The following is a 17,634-nucleotide window of genomic DNA, read 5'->3' as shown; positions in this document are numbered from 1 at the left end:
ATACATAATCCATACTATACTTCTTGATACTAATATTATAAATGGTAAAGTGTGTGTGTCTGTTTGTCCGTTTTTAACGGCAAAACGGAGCGACGAATTGACGTGATTTTTTAAGTGGAGATAGTTGAAGGGATGGAGAGTGACATAGGCTACTTTTTGTCTCTTTCTAACGCGAGCGAAGCCGCGGGCAAAAGCTAGTATCTATACTAATATTATAAATGGGAAAGTGTGTGTCTGTTTGTTTGTCCGTTCTTCACGGCAAAACGGAACCACGAATTGTCGTGATTTTTTTATTGGAGATAGTAGGGATGGAGAGTGACATAGGCTACTTTTTGTCTCTTTCTAACGCGAGCGAAGCCGCGGGCAAAAGCTAGTTATCATATATAAATATATTACTCATTCTATTCTATAGTAGCGCGTTGATGTCTTTAGACCGCGGCATCCCGTGATTGGTCAAATTCATTACAGATGACCACAAGTACCACAACGTTTCACTATGAATATCATAGTTGATAAGCCCATATATGAAAACTACACAATTACATCAAGTTGTTAAAATGCAATATTTAGATTTTAATTGCGTTGATATAAAACGTAACCGGCCCTTATCTCGGAGCCTAACGAAGACGTTCTCTCGCCAATCCAGTATCCGACAATTCTATGACTCCACGGTGCGTAAATTAGCTTTAATTACTTACTTAAGTTTGATTAGAGTAAAGCGGAAACGGTAACTTACTTGGACTACGTAATTTCCGTATTAATTGCCCAATTTCAAATATTTAATTTAACTATTCGTGTGAGTGGTGGTCAAAAATAGCCTTCGCTTGTTCAGCAGAACAAATGTGAAAATAATTCGGTCAGGATAATACACTCACAGAAGAAGCCGAAAAGTGATACTTAACCCTTCGTCTGTGTTTGATAAGGATCCAAACATAACGCGTTGGAATTTAAAAAATTATATCAAAGTTAATTATTTTATGACAATTTTTCGACCATGTAAAATCTTCGCTGGTCTCAGGTCTTCGTATTGATGGTGAAATAATAAGCGGACTGTAGTTTGGTGCTGGTTTTAATCCAAATTGTGAAAAGACAAAGAAAAGTGGTACAGTGAATGTCGTTGGAGGCGGAATAACCGTAAGTTTTTAAAAAGCTCTAAAAGCTGTCAAATTTGAACTTATCACATTGCCATTTGTAAATTTAGATTTAACTAGAGATTTGAAATATTATTATAATTATACAATTCAATGAATATTTTATTTAAAAAATAGTCAAGTAGTATGTGAATGAATTAAAACATTACCAATAACATGAAATTAAAAATTGAATAAATTAATACTGAAGATTTATAAAATGCATAATGTCGACTCGAACAATACTGAATATTTTAGTCAAAGAATAAACAAATTGAAATGTCAACAGATACATGATTATTAATTAAAATTAAATTGAATTATTATTATTAAATTGATAAAAATTGGAAAAATTGATTTTAATTATAGAAAATAAATGCCTTAACCTAAACGAAGAAAGGATCGAAAACCAGGGTGGTTTTCGAACGTTTCGTAACATGCTCCCGGCCTCAAGGGTGAGCAATTTGATTGTTGACAGGCAGAGGGCAGATGTTGTTGAAAGCCCTGCGGATGACTCCTTTCTTTGTTTTTATATCCGCCACCCGTGCGATGCCATCACTGCCAGGAATAACTCGGACGACTCGACCAAGTTGCCAGAGAAGGGGAGGCAGAGTTCTGTCTTTGACAACAACCAGAGCACCTTCCTGAAGCTCTCCCGTGGATTCGTGCCATTTTGTCTTCTGTTGAAGCCAAAGGACATACTCAGTGGAGAAGCGATGCCAAAACTGCTGCTTGAGTAGCTCGACGCGTTTCCAGCGCTGAAGCGATGAGATGTTGGTTGCCGTAATCTGTGGATGTGGTACGAACTGTGTGGATCGCCCTATTAGGAAGTGGGAAGGAGTTAAGGGACAAAGGTCATTTGGGTCATCTGACATTGGAGTCAGTGGCCTTGAATTTAAAATTGCCTCAATTTGAATTAAAAGTGTAGACATTTCCTCATACGTCATGTGTGTCTGGTCAAGCACACGACGGAGATGATGCTTAACAGATTTTATGGCAGATTCCCATAACCCGCCGAAATGTGCTGCATAAGCCGGTATGAATGAAAATTTAATACCCTCACCGACATCTGATGACGACGATGCATTAAGAACCTTTGTGAATTCATTACAAGCACCTTGAAAATTTGTGCCATTATCGGAAAATATTGTCTGCGGCTTACCACGCCGAGCAATAAACCTGCGCAAGGCTGCAATGTACGCTTCCGTTGTCATATCGGAAACAAGTTCGAGATGCACCGCTTTGGTTGCAAGGCACACAAATGCACAAATATACGCCTTTACAAGCACACTACCTCTGCCTTTCCGGTTGGATATCATGACCGGACCAGCATAGTCGACACCGGTCTCAAGGAATGGATATTCTAATTCAACACGCTCTCTCGGTAAGTTACCCATGATGGGTTGTATGGTTTTTCCATTGAAACGGGTACATTTGACGCACTTATAAACTGTACTTTTCGCCAGGTCCCTGCCACGAATAGCCCAATACTTATGCCTGACGGTAGCAAGGAGCAGCTGAGGCCCTGCATGCAAAAATGTGAGATGAAAAAACCTGAATATCAGCCTGCAAAGATGATGCTTGGAACTGAGCAACACTGGATGCTTAAGGTTGTAATCATAACTAGAGTTGCTCAGTCTTCCCCCACACGAATGAGCTTGTCATCACCGAGAAACGGAGACAGAGATCGCAGATTGCACTTTCGAGGTAATTGTTTCTTTGAATTTAATAACTCAATCTCGTTAGGAAATGAGTCTTCTTGAGCCCTACGCAAAAGAAAATTAGAAGAGTTTTCCAGCTCTTTATATGTCAAAAAACCAGGCTGTTTGCTTTCTTTGCTGCGACTATTATGAATAAACCTAAAAACATATGCCATGACACGCTTGAGTTTTGTGTAACTGGATGAGTTTTTTATTAATGTACTAAATATGTTTTCAGTCGGCTGATTGACAACAAGAGAACGCTCTACCATCTCGGGGAGATCCCCGTCGGATCTCTTATTTGGATTGCTTGGCCACTGCGTCTGATCTGACTGAATAAATTGTGGACCCGACCACCACAGAGAAGTTTGGCCTAACTGATCAGCGCTGAGACCACGAGAAACTAAGTCTGCTGGATTCTCCTTCGACGGCACATAACGCCACTGACAGCCAGCTGTACGTTCCTGAATCTCGCTTACCCTGTGACGCACGAACGTCTTTAGATTCAGAGGATTTGCAGCAATCCACCCTAATGCAATTGTGGAATCTGACCAAAACACGCAGTGATCTATGGCTAAGGTGAGTGACGAAGACACCTTTGTATAAAGCTTCGCGCCAAGCAAAGCTCCACTCAACTCCAAACGCGGTATTGTAGTCTGAGGTTTAATCGGAGCTACTTTACTCTTGGATGCCAAGAGACGGACACTAACAGCCCCGTCATTGCCTACACTACGTACATAAACGCATGCACCATATGCTTTCTCACTGGCGTCTGTGAATACATGAAGTGAGACTTCGGTTGGATTCGGTAACTTAATACACCTCGGGATCAACAACCTGTTCAAGTATGGCAATGTATGTGCAAAATGGACCCACGCATCTTTAATTGATTGAGGAATTTCACCATCCCATGAACACTTGCTAATCCAGAGCTGCTGCATAATTATTTTCGCTTCTACTATACATGGAGCGACTAGGCCAAGTGGATCGAATACCTGTGAAATCGTCGATAAAATTGACCTTTTATTAATTTTACTCTGTGTATCGACGTTAATGGCAAATGTCAGGCTGTCTTGAAAACATGACCAATTTAAACCAAGAGTCTTGGATGACTCTTCATTGCTCAAATCTACAGTGTCTGAACCACTGGGAGAATGAAAATAGGGATTAACCCATAGGTTGTCAATTACCTACTGGTAGTACTACTGCACTAAAACATTACATTGTATTCCAGTCTGAACCTAATTCAATTGTACCCTCTACCCTCGAACTTAAGTTAAAATTCAATAAATCTTACATTTATATTCAAAAACAAATTTCCTAACCTTCTTTTGTTTTACTTACTTACCTATTGCTTCCGTCGTCGTCTTCTCGACTTTGTCTAAATTCTCTAATTAACGTCATGTTCGAAGTGCCATATTGTATGAATTGTCACAGAGATAAAAAAGTGACAAGGTACTAAAATGTAAATATATTTTTGACTTCGACTGTACCTACCTACTAGATAATGCATAGTATATCCAGTACCTACTTGACTACGTTTGACTTTGCATAGCAATATTTTATCAAGCATAATTATTTTAAGTGTTACTGATATGTAGGTAATATATACCTAGATACAGTAATTATAAACCTATAATTGCGATAGGTATCGTAGTACATATAACTGTTTTACGACCCACACTAATCAGAAAGGTTTAATGAAGTGGTCAGGTGCACTAGATACTTACATAACTAATGTATCTTAATTAAATTAATTTTAAAAAATATAGGTGTAGTAGCAACTTGCATCAGATTGTAAAAGGCCCAAATCTTCATAAACGAAGAGGTATATACTTATATGTATCATTTATGTATGTATGTACCTATGTAAGCATAACCTACACACCACCACAGCAACTTATTTTAAAACTGTACACAAAAGTTAAAAGTTCTGCAAATGAACCGCTAAGTACCCAAGTTAGCACACAAACTTGACACTTCAACTCAAAACAGCGTAAATCACTTACCTCTTCCAAAAAACAAGAAAACTATATCAATTCACTCGTCGGCACGATTTCACTAACGGTCTATTCACTCACAGAATCGGTTCGGTATCACTGGTATAAAAAATCGGATTAGCATAAGTTATAGTTTTCGATAAATACACGAAACTTTGAGAAGACAAACCGGCGTGTCGCTTTCTTGACGGGACGCATGCATTTCAATGGTCGAATGTGTAACCGTGGTTTTTGTATAGCTTTGTCTCGCTCGCGCGGATGTGAGAGGCCTAAGGTTGTATTCCCATCGCCTACGAGAATCTATTGTTAGTAGGACATCGTAGTCTATTGTAAACTGTAAGTAAACAGAGAGCGCGCTATACTGGTTTTGTTAAGCCTTTTTTGAGTAACTTGCGCGCTTTATGCGTTTGAAATAGTCTCGAGTTAGGACTTAGGACATAATAATTTTAGTTATTTGTTATACAAGGGGGCAAAGTTGTATTTTAACGCCGAGTGTGGAATTGAAAAACGAACAAGTGAAAGGATTCTATAGTTGAACCACGAGCGAAGCGAGTGGTTCGAGAATAGAATCCTGAACTTGCGAGTTTTTTAACACACGAGAAGTAAAATACATTTGCACCCGAGTGTAACACAAAACTTTTCCCCTCACTATAGCGAGGAAACTACAACGCAAAAAATGCGTTTATCACTGCTTCCAGTAGTTCCACAGGTGGTAAATCATCTTTATTACTAGATTCACCTACTTTTATCAATTTTAAAGCAGTTAATTTGACTTTATTCAAGGACAAATTACTTTACCCACTAGTGGATAAAATGCGTTTTTACCCGCTGGTATTAAAGGACAAAACACGTGTTTCCGAGCTAGTGAGGGGAAAAATAATATATCGTGTCAATCACGAAGACGCGCGCCTAGACTCGTAATTTCATGCAATGGAAGGTTAAAATGGGACGAATCTGGGCGTCAGCCTGGACGACAGGAACCATAGCAAAGTTTGAATGTTTCACCCAAGCGGTGCAACGAAACAATTCATTCTTAAAGGGATGCGTTCCATTAGGATCCACAAAAAAGTTAATTTGGAAGTAATAGCTTTCACTTTCATTATACGTTTTTGGATACATTTAGCTTTTTTGGATTTAGTTCTTTAATATTTTAACTGATAAAGGCAAGCCGGAAAATAAAAGGAATTTAGATCTGCTACGCCGCCAGTTGGGAAGACACCGGGCGCCTGGTAGCTTACATGTATTGCTAGTCTCATCGTTCCGCCAGCGCACCGCTATCATTGCGCTCTGCTGACGCTCCGCTAACGCTACGCTATCAAACGCTTTATGTGTGGCGGAAGCTTAAAATTTAATTGTACTTTCTCACCGTCATTTTGTCATCGCGACAACTTGTACCTTTAGTACACTCTATGACCAGTGTAATATTGATCAGCTAAATGTACATGCAGTATCGGCCCGGTATAGATTATTACAGTTATTTGTTTTACAAGGGGGCAAAGTTGTTGTTTAACCGCACGTGCCAATATTGATACCCGAGCAAGCGAGATTCCAATATTGAACCGTGAGCGTAGCGAGTGGTTCAAAAAGTGGAATCTTGAGCGTTGCGAGGGTTTCAATTTCAAGGCACGAAGGTTAAACAATTAAACTTTGCCATCGAGTGAAACACAAAATTTTTCATTAATTCGTATAAAACACGAACAAAATACGTGTGTGTGTGGATTGAGTGAGCACCTTCCGAAAATAAAATAAAATATGCTGATCATTTAGTAAAAGTTCTAAAACAATTGTAAAACGAATCTCTGAATTTGTAAAAAGATAAATCAAAAGATACAGCCATTAACATGTGCTCACTCAGTTCTCACAAACTTCCAACGAAAACAGTGAATATATTCATTTTCCCCTCACTAGCTCGGAAACACGTGTTTTGTCCTTTAATACCAGCGGGTAAAAACGCATTTTATCCACTAGTGGGTAAAGTAATTTGACCTTGAATAAAGTCAAATTAACTGTTTTAAAATTGATAAAAGTAGGTGAATCTAGTAATAAAGATGATTTACCACCTGTGGAACTACTGGAAGCAGTGATAAACGCATTTTTTGCGTTTTAGTTTCCTCGCTATAGTGAGGGGAAAAGTTTTGTGTTACTCTCGGGTGCAAATGTATTTTACTTCTCGTGTGTTAAAAAACTCGCAAGTTCAGGATTCTATTCTCGAACCACTCGCTTCGCTCGTGGTTCAACTATAGAATCCTTTCGCTTGCTCGTTTTTCAATTCCACACTCGGCGTTAAAATACAACTTTGCCCCCTTGTATAACAAATAACTATTAACATATAATATTTATATACTAACATTTAGTAAAAAATAGGCCAACCTACCTCTATAAATATTAGATCACCTAGTGACGTATTAAATTTTTTACAAATAGTTTCTTATGCTCACTCAATCCACACACTTTTGAAAAGCCGAATTTTGATGAAAAACATAAGATTTAGACCGCTATTATATGTGTATAGTTTAGTAAAAGTGAAATGGGAATTTGTAAAATACAAAACGAACCACTAACGTGTCAGGTTTTTTTATAATAAATTTTTGTAAGTGCTCACTCAGTCCACACGTTTTGAGAAAGTTAAAAATGTAAATATCTTACGATTTGTAGCACCTAAGACACTCGAAAGTACTTCAACATTTAGTAAAAATTTTTACTAAATATCCACCATCTAATATTTTATATTCGTTGTCTGGTTTTAAAGATATTCAGACATAACTTTTCTCATACAAATGTATCAAGTAGGGTGACTACACTATGTCGGCTCCTGATTTTCCCCACCTTCCCATTGTCATATTGAGATTGGGGAGTTTCGTTCGTTCAATTTTGATAATATTAAACTAATACCATATTAATTATCCATCTGCAAACTGTTTTTAGGTTATGTTGATGTGTATTGTGTAATTTTTATCGACGTCAGGATAATAACCATATCGACATGCATGCATTAAAAAGGACATGAATGATAATTGGTAAGAAACAAAGAATATAATACTTCACTAGTAAGAAACCAGAACCTGGTAATCTAATCGCGCTAACAGATGAGCGTACCGGATTTGTAAGTGGGAGCGAGAAATAGTTATTCTTTTCTCGCTCCCACTTACAAATCCGGTGAACTATTATCAAAATTGAACGAAACTCCCCAATCTCAATATGACAATGGGAAGGTGGGGAAAATCAGGAGCCGACATAGTGTGGTCACCCTACTTGATACATTTGTATGAGAAAAGTTATGTCTGAATATCTTTAAAACCAGACAACGAATATAAAATATTAGATGGTGGATATTTAGTAAAAATTTTTACTAAATGTTGAAGTACTTTCGAGTGTCTTAGGTGCTACAAATCGTAAGATATTTACATTTTTAACTTTCTCAAAACGTGTGGACTGAGTGAGCACTTACAAAAAATTATTATAAAAAAACCTGACACGTTAGTGGTTCGTTTTGTATTTTACAAATTCCCATTTCACTTTTACTAAACTATACACATATAATAGCGGTCTAAATCTTATGTTTTTCATCAAAATTCGGCTTTTCAAAAGTGTGTGGATTGAGTGAGCATAAGAAACTATTTGTAAAAAATTTAATACGTCACTAGGTGATCTCTAAATGTTAGTATATAAATATTATATGTTAAATGAATATATTCACTGTTTTCGTTGGTAGTTTGTGAGAACTGAGTGAGCACATGTTAATGGCTGTATCTTTTGATTTATCTTTTTACAAATTCAGAGATTCGTTTTACAATTGTTTTAGAACTTTTACTAAATGATCAGCATATTTTTTTTTATTTTCGGAAGGTGCTCACTCAATCCACACACACACACAAAATACTAACTACAAAACATCAAATTAAATCAAATCTATCAATTTATTCAATATTTATGATTCAAAATCATTATTTATAGGTAAATTCTACCAGCCAGCTTAAAACATCAAGTTAAAATTTGCATGAAATTACTTTGCACTCTTGAGGACAAAATGCAATTTTGCCAGTTGGTGTGGTGAAAATAAATTAGGCCGTCAAATTAGGATAAATTTCTAATGGTATAAAATAAACAAAGTAATGGATTGTTTATTTTTTATTTTCTTCCATAGGTGGCAAGTACCAGAGTAGTGAGCACAACTAACTTTATGAAAATGGTAACTATTATCAGGGATACCACTGCTAAACAATCTTTACTGAGGGCCTACGCAAAATCTAAAGACCAAAACATACAATTTAATTTTACATTTCGATATTACTAGTACTTTAATCTATAATTACTTACAAAACCAAAAAGGGTGTCGCAAAAGGTAAGAAAAGTGCTTTAAAAATACAGGTGTTTTTGTTACAGATTAAGCAGTGAATTTAGTAAATATGGAAAGAAGATTTTAATGAATTTTCGAATAGAGCCTGACGTGAAATCCCTGCGCAGACTGCTCCTACCCCGGTCTATAAGATAATCTTTATTTCTAATGATTTTAAACTTGGAAAAAGAAATAGTTTGACAGGTGTACAACAAATATGCACGTAACCAAGGCTCTCCGCGATCGGTTACAGGCCGACTTGACGTCGAGAGCTCACGGCGGTACTTTGAAACGTGTGCTCCGAATGGAAGGAAAACGTGACGCTCTCGACTAAACATAGATAACATGTAAACAAAGATCAGTTCAACAATTCGCTGACTGTGATAGTTTCGAATTACAGATACATTATGACGAAAGCTCTTCCGCGTTGGGCGGCAAAGTGTAAGTGATTTTGGGGACTCGCTTGGTCCTTGAATCACTTGCAGACTTCAAAGCCAGATGTTAAGCTAGTTAATGTTCAAAATGAAGCATTTGCAAGTAAATTCGACGGCCAAGCTTATGTCGAGTTGTGCCGACTTTAAGTTGACTTCAGTTGGCACAGCACGACGAAGTTGGCAGCAACTCGGTGTTCGTGCAGAAAATAGCGTCCCCTTTTTCAGCCGCCGCCAACTTTACTCGCTCCGAGGTGTGATGGAGCACATCAAGTGCATAGGCACATTACATGAGATTAATATCTAATCAAACATAATATAATATGCAAACTTGACTCTATATAACATTTTTTTTGAGATTTTTTAAACATTTTTTATCAAGGTATCGTTTAGCGAATATTAATAAGTACAATATATAAACTTATGACAGAAAATAAAACTGTGATGGAATCAATGAACTGTGACGTAATAGAAATGAATTAATTAGTTGAATGACTTTAAAAATACTCCACCATACTAATGAGTTAATGTATAAACAGATTACCTGAACTAAAGTTCATTTCAGTGTTGAAATGCCCGAAACGCGACATTTGCGAGACTCGGGTGGACATTTCAAACACTGGCACAAACCAAATAAAACATACAACAATACATACATAATAAAAACTGAAAAGACTACACATTAAATTCACAATAGTATACAATATATATACATTATTAGCATCTCTAACGGAAATTTTGTAATGTTTTTTTTTCTATATTTTTTCGTTTTCAGTTATTACAAACAAAAGTAAATCACACTACAAAAAAATATATAAAAACACGACATATAAAGTAGCAAAATCTGCGTGAAACATTAACCTTTATGAAATTGTAACTAGGCATGGTTTTAAATGAAATAAATAAAGTATTGACGGGGCCTACGCGCGGCCGGCAAGCGTGCCGCGTAATCAAACTCGTCGGCAGCTCCCGACTCGCCGCATACAACTGCCCTCTATAAAATGAAGATATAAGAAAATATAACATGCACTTCTTATGCTTTACATAAACTATAATATAACAGTTACGCCTATATGAACCGTTCAAATTCATATTAGCAGTAAATTATGTTACAATTTGCCGCCGTCGCTTGTAATAGCGCCGAACCATTATTTCATAAGGAAAAAAAGCTTCCAACAATAAGTATTCCCGGTCCAAAACTGCGGGGACATTACAAGCGGAGGCGGCGCAAAAATCCTACAACCACTTCAGAGCGCCTGTCGCGCCCTCTCGAAGTTGCCTCTACCGGCGGGCCTCCGTCCCGAGCGGACCCTCCACTGTGCGCGCGGCACCGGGTGCAGCTCACCCTCACAGGCCCGCCGTCCTAAGATTACATATTGCGGCTACTCAATAAAATCGCCGCGTATAAAACTTAGACATATGGACAAACCGCTAAAACAAACCGTCCTCTCTTCGAATCGCGGACGTATCGTCGCGTACGGAATCCTACTCCGAATCGACTAACGGAACGGTATTTCTATACCGTCTCAACATTTAAAATTGAATTTAGATCGCCAGAAAAACGTAAACGAAAAAATACTAACAAAAATAAAATAGCTGCTTTACCTACACTTTATAATTAACAATTTTTTAAACAAATTTGGACGATATTATTGTAAGAATTATATTAGAATCGTCCTCTGTGCTCTAAGTGGAATGCTAGCGCTCAGATTTGCGTTGCGACAGCTAAACGAATCTATTAAAATGAAGAGCTAAAACTGTATGCTACAAAACAATCGGAAACAAAATTTAGTACGAGAACAACTTGAAACGAATCGCAGAATTGGAAACATTTTTCTCACATTAATCAATCCACACCAAATATTGTTGATCATGTCGTCGAGCGCGAGCATTCCACCGAGCAGCGTCACATCAATATGAAATCGCTATAAAGAAATGTTCAACTAAAATTAATGTTACATTAAACTCCTCCGCAATATCTACAGTCATAAGATATGTTAGCACATGTCTAGCCTTGCAACACTGTCCGGAAAACTCAACTTTCAAGGCTCCTCTAATCCTATTTTATTGCTAACTTTCTTCGCATTATGCAACTCGAAAGTGTGTCGAAACACCCACATCAGTCAAGGACGCGTCAAATTGCTCTCACATAGATATTTATCGAAATAACAATACACTTGATGAATAAAAGGCGATATATACACAGAATGCAGATGGTTTCGTTTAAGAAATTAACTAGAGCGACGCTCCGAAATCACATCAACTAGGATACTAATGTGTTTTAAATCAGATGAAAGATCTTTACAGTAGGTATAGCAGTTCATTTAAAAGTATCCTCGTCAATGAGGTATCGAAGCGATCAATGGTAGAAGGTACCGCCTCTCACAATAGATCTGCACCCTACCACATTCGACAGCGAATCGCTTCGCCGTCGAGCGTTCCAAGGATCGACGACGCACCGAGAAACTCGACCGCCGAAACATTACGTAATCTAATCGTTAACGCGAAATTAATAACTCCCGCAAGGTGAATTCCTCTACTAATGACCACCGACTACTATAACACACACATAATAGACTTTTCGCTTACCGAATATTTTGTCAAAAATTTCTTCGGTCACTCTCAACCGGAACCAAAAGTAAACCCAGGAATCGGTGTACGTTTTTCGCAAGCTTTATTTCCATTTCGGCCTAAGTGATCTCATTTTCCGGGCCGGGGTCTAGTACTTTTCGAATTCCTAATCTTTATCGGTTCCGTCGGGGCTCTCGGGTCGGTCGGGCGGGCGAGTTTCGATGCGGACTCGCTAGCGAGTGAGCGGGCGGTCGAGCAGCGTGCAGCAGGCGAGGAAGCGCGCGTGCGGGTGCGAGCAGGCGGCGGCGCAGCGCAGCGCGGCCGAGTGGCGGCGCTTGCGGTCGGGCGGCTCGGGCGCGCCGGCGCCGGTGCCCGTGCCCGCGTGCGCCGCGCTGATGTCGGACAGCAGCTCCTCCCAGTCGCGCGTCAGCTCGTCCGGCGGCAGCGCCGGGCGCGGCACCGGCGACGCCGGCGGGCACGCCTCGCACGCGCCCGCGTCCGCGTCGCACGCCCAGATGCTCTCCATGGCGCTCGGGCGCTTCTTCTTGGCGGAGCCGCCGCAGTCCTCGCACCAGAGCTCGGCGCGGTCGGTCTGCACGGCGGCGTCGCGCTGGCGCAGCGGGAAGCGCAGCTTGAAGGCGTCGTCGTCGAGGTCGGGGCAGCGCTGCGCGGCGGTGAGGCGGAGGCGGCCGTAGTCGATGGTCTTGTCCTGGCGGTACTCGAGGTAGCGCTCGCCGGAGCCCTCGATGTAGACGCCGCCGGAGTCGCTGCGGCGGAAGGGCACGGGGTCGAGGTCGCCGCGGATGTCGAAGGTGTCGCCGTCGCGGTAGCGCGCGTCGGCGTCGCGCTCGATGGGGCGGAAGTGCGTGCGCGCCGACGTCAGCAGGTCCGACGGCGGCCGCGCGGGCGCCTCCGCCGCCGCCGCCGCCGCCAGCGGGGCCGCCGGCGCGCGGGCTCGGGATCGCGGGGGCACCTACAAATTAATAATCCAGCATTAATGGCTTTCATAAACTTCCTGTCCTAGTTTGGGATATGGAAAGTTGGTACTAAATTTGTGGCAGGTTGCAATCCATCGGTATTGACCCTAATGATATTAAAAATGGAACATAAACAAGGAAAAATAAGCTACCTGAAAGCAGATCAGAATAACAAAAAAAATAAACAAGTCAGAATGTTTTATTACCTCGACGAAGCCGCTGCGATCGCGACTGTGGTTGATAGCGGTGAGCGAGCGCATGGTGCAGGCCACATTCTCAGCGGCGTCGTAGATGTCGACCTCGGAGTAGACCGCGTAGGAGTCGGCCGGGTCGGTGGGCTCGGCCGCGGCCACGTCCGCGTCCTCGGCGAGCTGCAGCGGACGCAGGCGCGCGTGCAGCGCGTCCGCCAGCCGCGACGGCGACTCGCGCTCCGACGCGTTCGACCAGATGCTCTCCGTCAGCGACATCATGCTCTTCTCCACCGACGGGTCCGCGAACAGATTATCCGACGGCGAAGACAGCAGGTCCTGAAAATCTATCGGCAGATCTTGGTACTCGTCATCCGGAGTATTCTGATCTTTCCACAGAGCTTCTATCGAGCGGTCGAACTTGGCCTCGAACTTCGCGTACATCTCGTCCTCCATCGGCGTGCGCGCCCTCGGTTTGAGGTCGTCGTTGATGACCCACTCGGCGTCGAAGTCGAGGCTGTCGTCCCACGCAGGCACCATGTTCTCGTTCAGTCTAAACTTGACCTGAGCTATCTCCTTCAGTTCGTCTGTGACGGTGTTCTCACAGGTGCCGTAGCCCTCGTCGAGTGCTATGGCCCTGATGAACTCCTTGACGGGGTCCTGCGTGTCCATATCCCAGACGCCCTCGTGCGTGACCCACTCCGGCAGACTCTCCTCGCTTTCGAAAGACCGACTGTAACTGTTGCAGCGCTTCTTGTTATTTTTCCTCTGCCCGTGGTAAGAGTTGCGACGTTCCTTACTGGTGGAAAACTTCTTTTTGGAGTTCCAATCTTTACTGATCATAGACAGTTCACTTTGCATGTTGAGTTTTTGATCTGCGTCCGACTTGCGACACCAGGCGGGCGGCGGTAGATAGTACTGCAGTGGCGACTCTTGCCCTTTCTTCAGCGCCGGGAATGCAGCGTAATATCGACGTACGGCCTCTGTCTGGTCCACTGAACAAGTGGGCATGCCTGCACGAAGCGTGCTACTTTGTTCCTGGGTGTCTTGGTATCTTGTGCACTGTCGATCAACAATGTTGTCAAGATTGTAGTCCTGTAAATAACAAAAATGCAATTTTAGAATATTGCACTCCAGCAGTGTATCCTTGAAACGAACTTGTCTTATCTATAATAGATAAGTCATATCTTGAGTAAAAATTACTTATAATTGTGATGTAAGTTTTCTTTATAGGCTTTACAGCAATTAATCAAACTATAAAGAAATGATTGCAAGTCATTCTAATTACCTACATAATAATTCCGATTGCAAACTATTCTCTATCTACAATTTGTTATTAAAAATATTAAAATGGTTCTATGCTAAAAGTTATTTACATATTATGTAGTATAACATTTGTGACAAGACAGGACTGGGTACTACAAAGCTAGTCTTAAAACTATGGTGAACTTGCAATAAAATGAATATGATGCATGGATAGATACATATATAAATTAATATGCAGCTTCAGACAATGGAACAAAGGAACAATACTCCCAAACTAAAGTGCGATAAAATCAAGGGGAAGAGCAGAATGTGCTACCAACCAATCCTGGCAAAACAAGGGGAGTATACAATGTGCAAATGCAAAAAATATCACAATGTACTTAATGTATTCACTTCACACTCACACAAGACTTCTTAAAGCAAACTTTTTAAATGCACATTGCAACACCTTGCCAATGGATTTATCCATAACATGATGCCAAACCGACCTTTTTGCTAGTATTCTTAACATTGTTAACCATCTTCACTATTTTCCCACTGTTTACGTCTCTTTCCAATGTTACCGAGCACTGCATATCCTCTTGATAGTGAAAACAGAAGACAATGAGTTAAAATAACACCAACCCATAAGCTCATATCACAAGGCAAATGTTTATTAATTAGCTTTTCCTCCATTGACTAATGAGAATTAATTTAAATTGTTTGCTACCTAATCACCGAGCCCTATTATTTCACAAAACTATTTATCACAGTCCGGCCATGGACACACTTTGCTCATTAGTGTTGATGTTTGTTTGTTTTTGTGTAAACAATGAACACAACTGATTTGGAATTCCCAGTTTGTGATAACTTGATATATCAAACAAACAAAGGTTAAGTGCCACCACTCATTATGATAACCATCAGTTACAATTTTTTAATCTAGGTTTTAAATGATAACTTAGTATTTTAGATTCAGCTCGGTTGAAAACTGGCAAAGTAGTTGAGACTATTAGCCATTGTAAATTAATAAAAACTGGCATTTTACAAAAACATTAAGGGCATAGTACAATAGCTATAGAAAAAAATGACATTGAAAATAATTATTGTATGGCAGATAAAATAGACAGGAAATAGCAGATCATTAAGGTTATTATTTTATTTGTATCGCTTACCTGTGTGGCTTGTGTGGGTATCAGATGAAGGAGCTTGGAGTCTGGTTGCGTTCTCGGGATGTGGCGGGCCTGCAGGCGAGTGCCTGGCTCTCTCTCTTGTGCTTACGCATCCTGCCCGGGATACTCTCTGCCGTTATCTAACACCATCAACTGGCTCAAAAATCGAGGGTCCATTTTACAATTGCCGTGGGCCGTGTGATTAAAATCGATCCTTAAGAATACCTTCGTACTAATACATTATTAATTTCTTTGGCGTATTCTTTGCTTGCGGTTCGATTTTAGACGGTACCGCGTCTAGTGCATGTGCAATCGCATTGTCACTAGCTATTTTTTGCAAATGACGCACTCGGTGCACCCCCTTTAATCTGCAACACAAAACACTTTATTTATTTTCGATAAACACGTGATGTTTATTTATGTACAAAGGTCACTGGGAATTATCAGTACGCAAAGTAAAACTCATTGCCGCCCCGCGCGCTAAATGGGTCGATGGCGCCAAAACGTCACAGTGGTCGAGGGTAGATGGCTACATTTTGCTACGGAACCTCTTCGCAACGTCACCACCAAACTTACTTATCAACAAAGCAAATATCGTCGGACACGTACCAGACAGTTTGTGATTATTTTTCACTGAGTCACAATCACTGGTTAAACAGATATGATGCAGTTTCACAAGAGGTGACAGTATTACATGATGCACTTTCACTATGGACGAGGGGCTTGCTTCCGTGTTGTTTATAGAAAATGGACTGCTTAGAACAATAGGCACTCACCTGTTATAGTTTATATGGGGTTAAATTAACATGATATATTTTATACACACACACCCCACATGAAAAAAAACATGGCAGCCGTGATGAGTGAGAGTCAAAAATGCTAATTTTTGCGCAACTCGTCAAAAGAATGGACTAGACGACTTATCGACCAATCCCAACGCTTCATTTTTCAACTTTTTTCAACATGGCCGACTAACAGCCCATAACTACTTTTCTTCTCACTGGTGATTGGCGGAAATATGGCGGAAATATTGAGCAAGCATGCTATTGGCTGTTGGTGGTATACAACTTCCAATGGAATGATCGCGTGCGAGCCGGATGTACGAGTTTCTTGTGGTTTCCACGCCATGTTTTACCGCCAAGTTTGAATTTAAGAATGCCTATCATGCGGTGATTGGCCTCGTGACACAAGGACAAAGACACCAGTCAGACGTCCTGGCAAGGTCAACGTTCCAATAAGCAGTCTTTTATTTTTAAACCGACTTCAAAAAAAGGAGGAGGTTCTCAATTCGACTGAACTTTTTTTTTTGTATGTTACTCGCATAGCTGGGCATTAACTCGTTAATCCGTTAATCGTTAATTAACGAAGTTAACATTTTGATTAACGGATTAACTTTTAAGTTAACTTGAAAAAATGTTAACGGACTCGTTAACTTCCGTTAAATTTCTCCGAGTCCGTTAATCGTTAATCTAGTAGGGCACAAGCGCCATCTGCGCTGCGAAAAACACGTTCTGAACGCTACTATAAAAGCCCGAATTACGGCAAATCCCATGATTTGCCAGTAAATCCTAGGTTTTACCGATGTCGATCGCTAAAAGCCCGAAATATTACCTAAAAAAGTATTCTTCACGTAGATTTGCTTTCACTAACGTTGATTCGGTGAATCCTAAGCTTTACCATGGCGACTGTTGTAGTGATAGGGCAGCAAATTCGAGCCCTATTTACGACCACATTCGCTTCCCTAACCTCTACCGCCTAAAGTGCCACAACAGTCCCGTCACCGCCAGCATCTCTCCTGACACAGCTCTTGGCAGTAGCTCAGGCGATCACTGTCTTCCACGCTCAACCTAGAGTTCAATAGGCTAGCTGTACTTCGGCCTTTTA

The 17,634-nt window shown here is 40.7% G+C and overlaps 2 protein-coding genes across 4 annotated transcripts in view; both read right to left on the bottom strand.

Moving 5' to 3' along the window:
- The window catches only part of LOC125229565 (leucine zipper putative tumor suppressor 2 homolog), a 192,084-nt gene extending 187,050 nt beyond the window's left edge, over window positions 1–5,034 (bottom strand). For both annotated transcript variants that reach the window (XM_048134441.1, XM_048134442.1), the window contains exon 1: window positions 4,840–5,034. The gene's annotated coding sequence lies outside the window, so the exon portion shown is untranslated. The remainder of the gene's footprint in view (window positions 1–4,839) is intronic.
- A 3,909-nt stretch (window positions 5,035–8,943) lies between these two features.
- On the bottom strand, window positions 8,944–16,664 carry LOC125229564. Of its 2 annotated transcripts, XM_048134440.1 has the most exons (4): window positions 16,527–16,664; window positions 15,754–16,118; window positions 13,352–14,428; window positions 8,944–13,141 (listed from the first exon to the last, which is right to left on the bottom strand). In XM_048134440.1, exons 3-4 carry the CDS (start codon window positions 14,342–14,344, stop codon window positions 12,401–12,403), a joined length of 1,734 nt encoding a protein of 577 aa, XP_047990397.1. In that variant the 5' UTR covers window positions 14,345–14,428; window positions 15,754–16,118; window positions 16,527–16,664; the 3' UTR covers window positions 8,944–12,400. The 2 variants fall into 2 exon arrangements, with proteins under 2 accessions (XP_047990397.1, XP_047990395.1); XM_048134438.1 differs by lacking the exons at window positions 15,754–16,118; window positions 16,527–16,664 and adding an exon at window positions 15,088–15,227.
- Between the last annotated feature and the right edge of the window lie 970 nt (window positions 16,665–17,634).

Source organism: Leguminivora glycinivorella, chromosome 9 (assembly GCF_023078275.1).
Source record: "Leguminivora glycinivorella isolate SPB_JAAS2020 chromosome 9, LegGlyc_1.1, whole genome shotgun sequence".
In the NCBI taxonomy this organism is placed as follows: Eukaryota; Metazoa; Arthropoda; class Insecta; order Lepidoptera; family Tortricidae; genus Leguminivora; species Leguminivora glycinivorella.
Note: the sequence above shows the minus strand (reverse complement) of the source record. Positions and strands in the feature narration are given on the sequence as shown.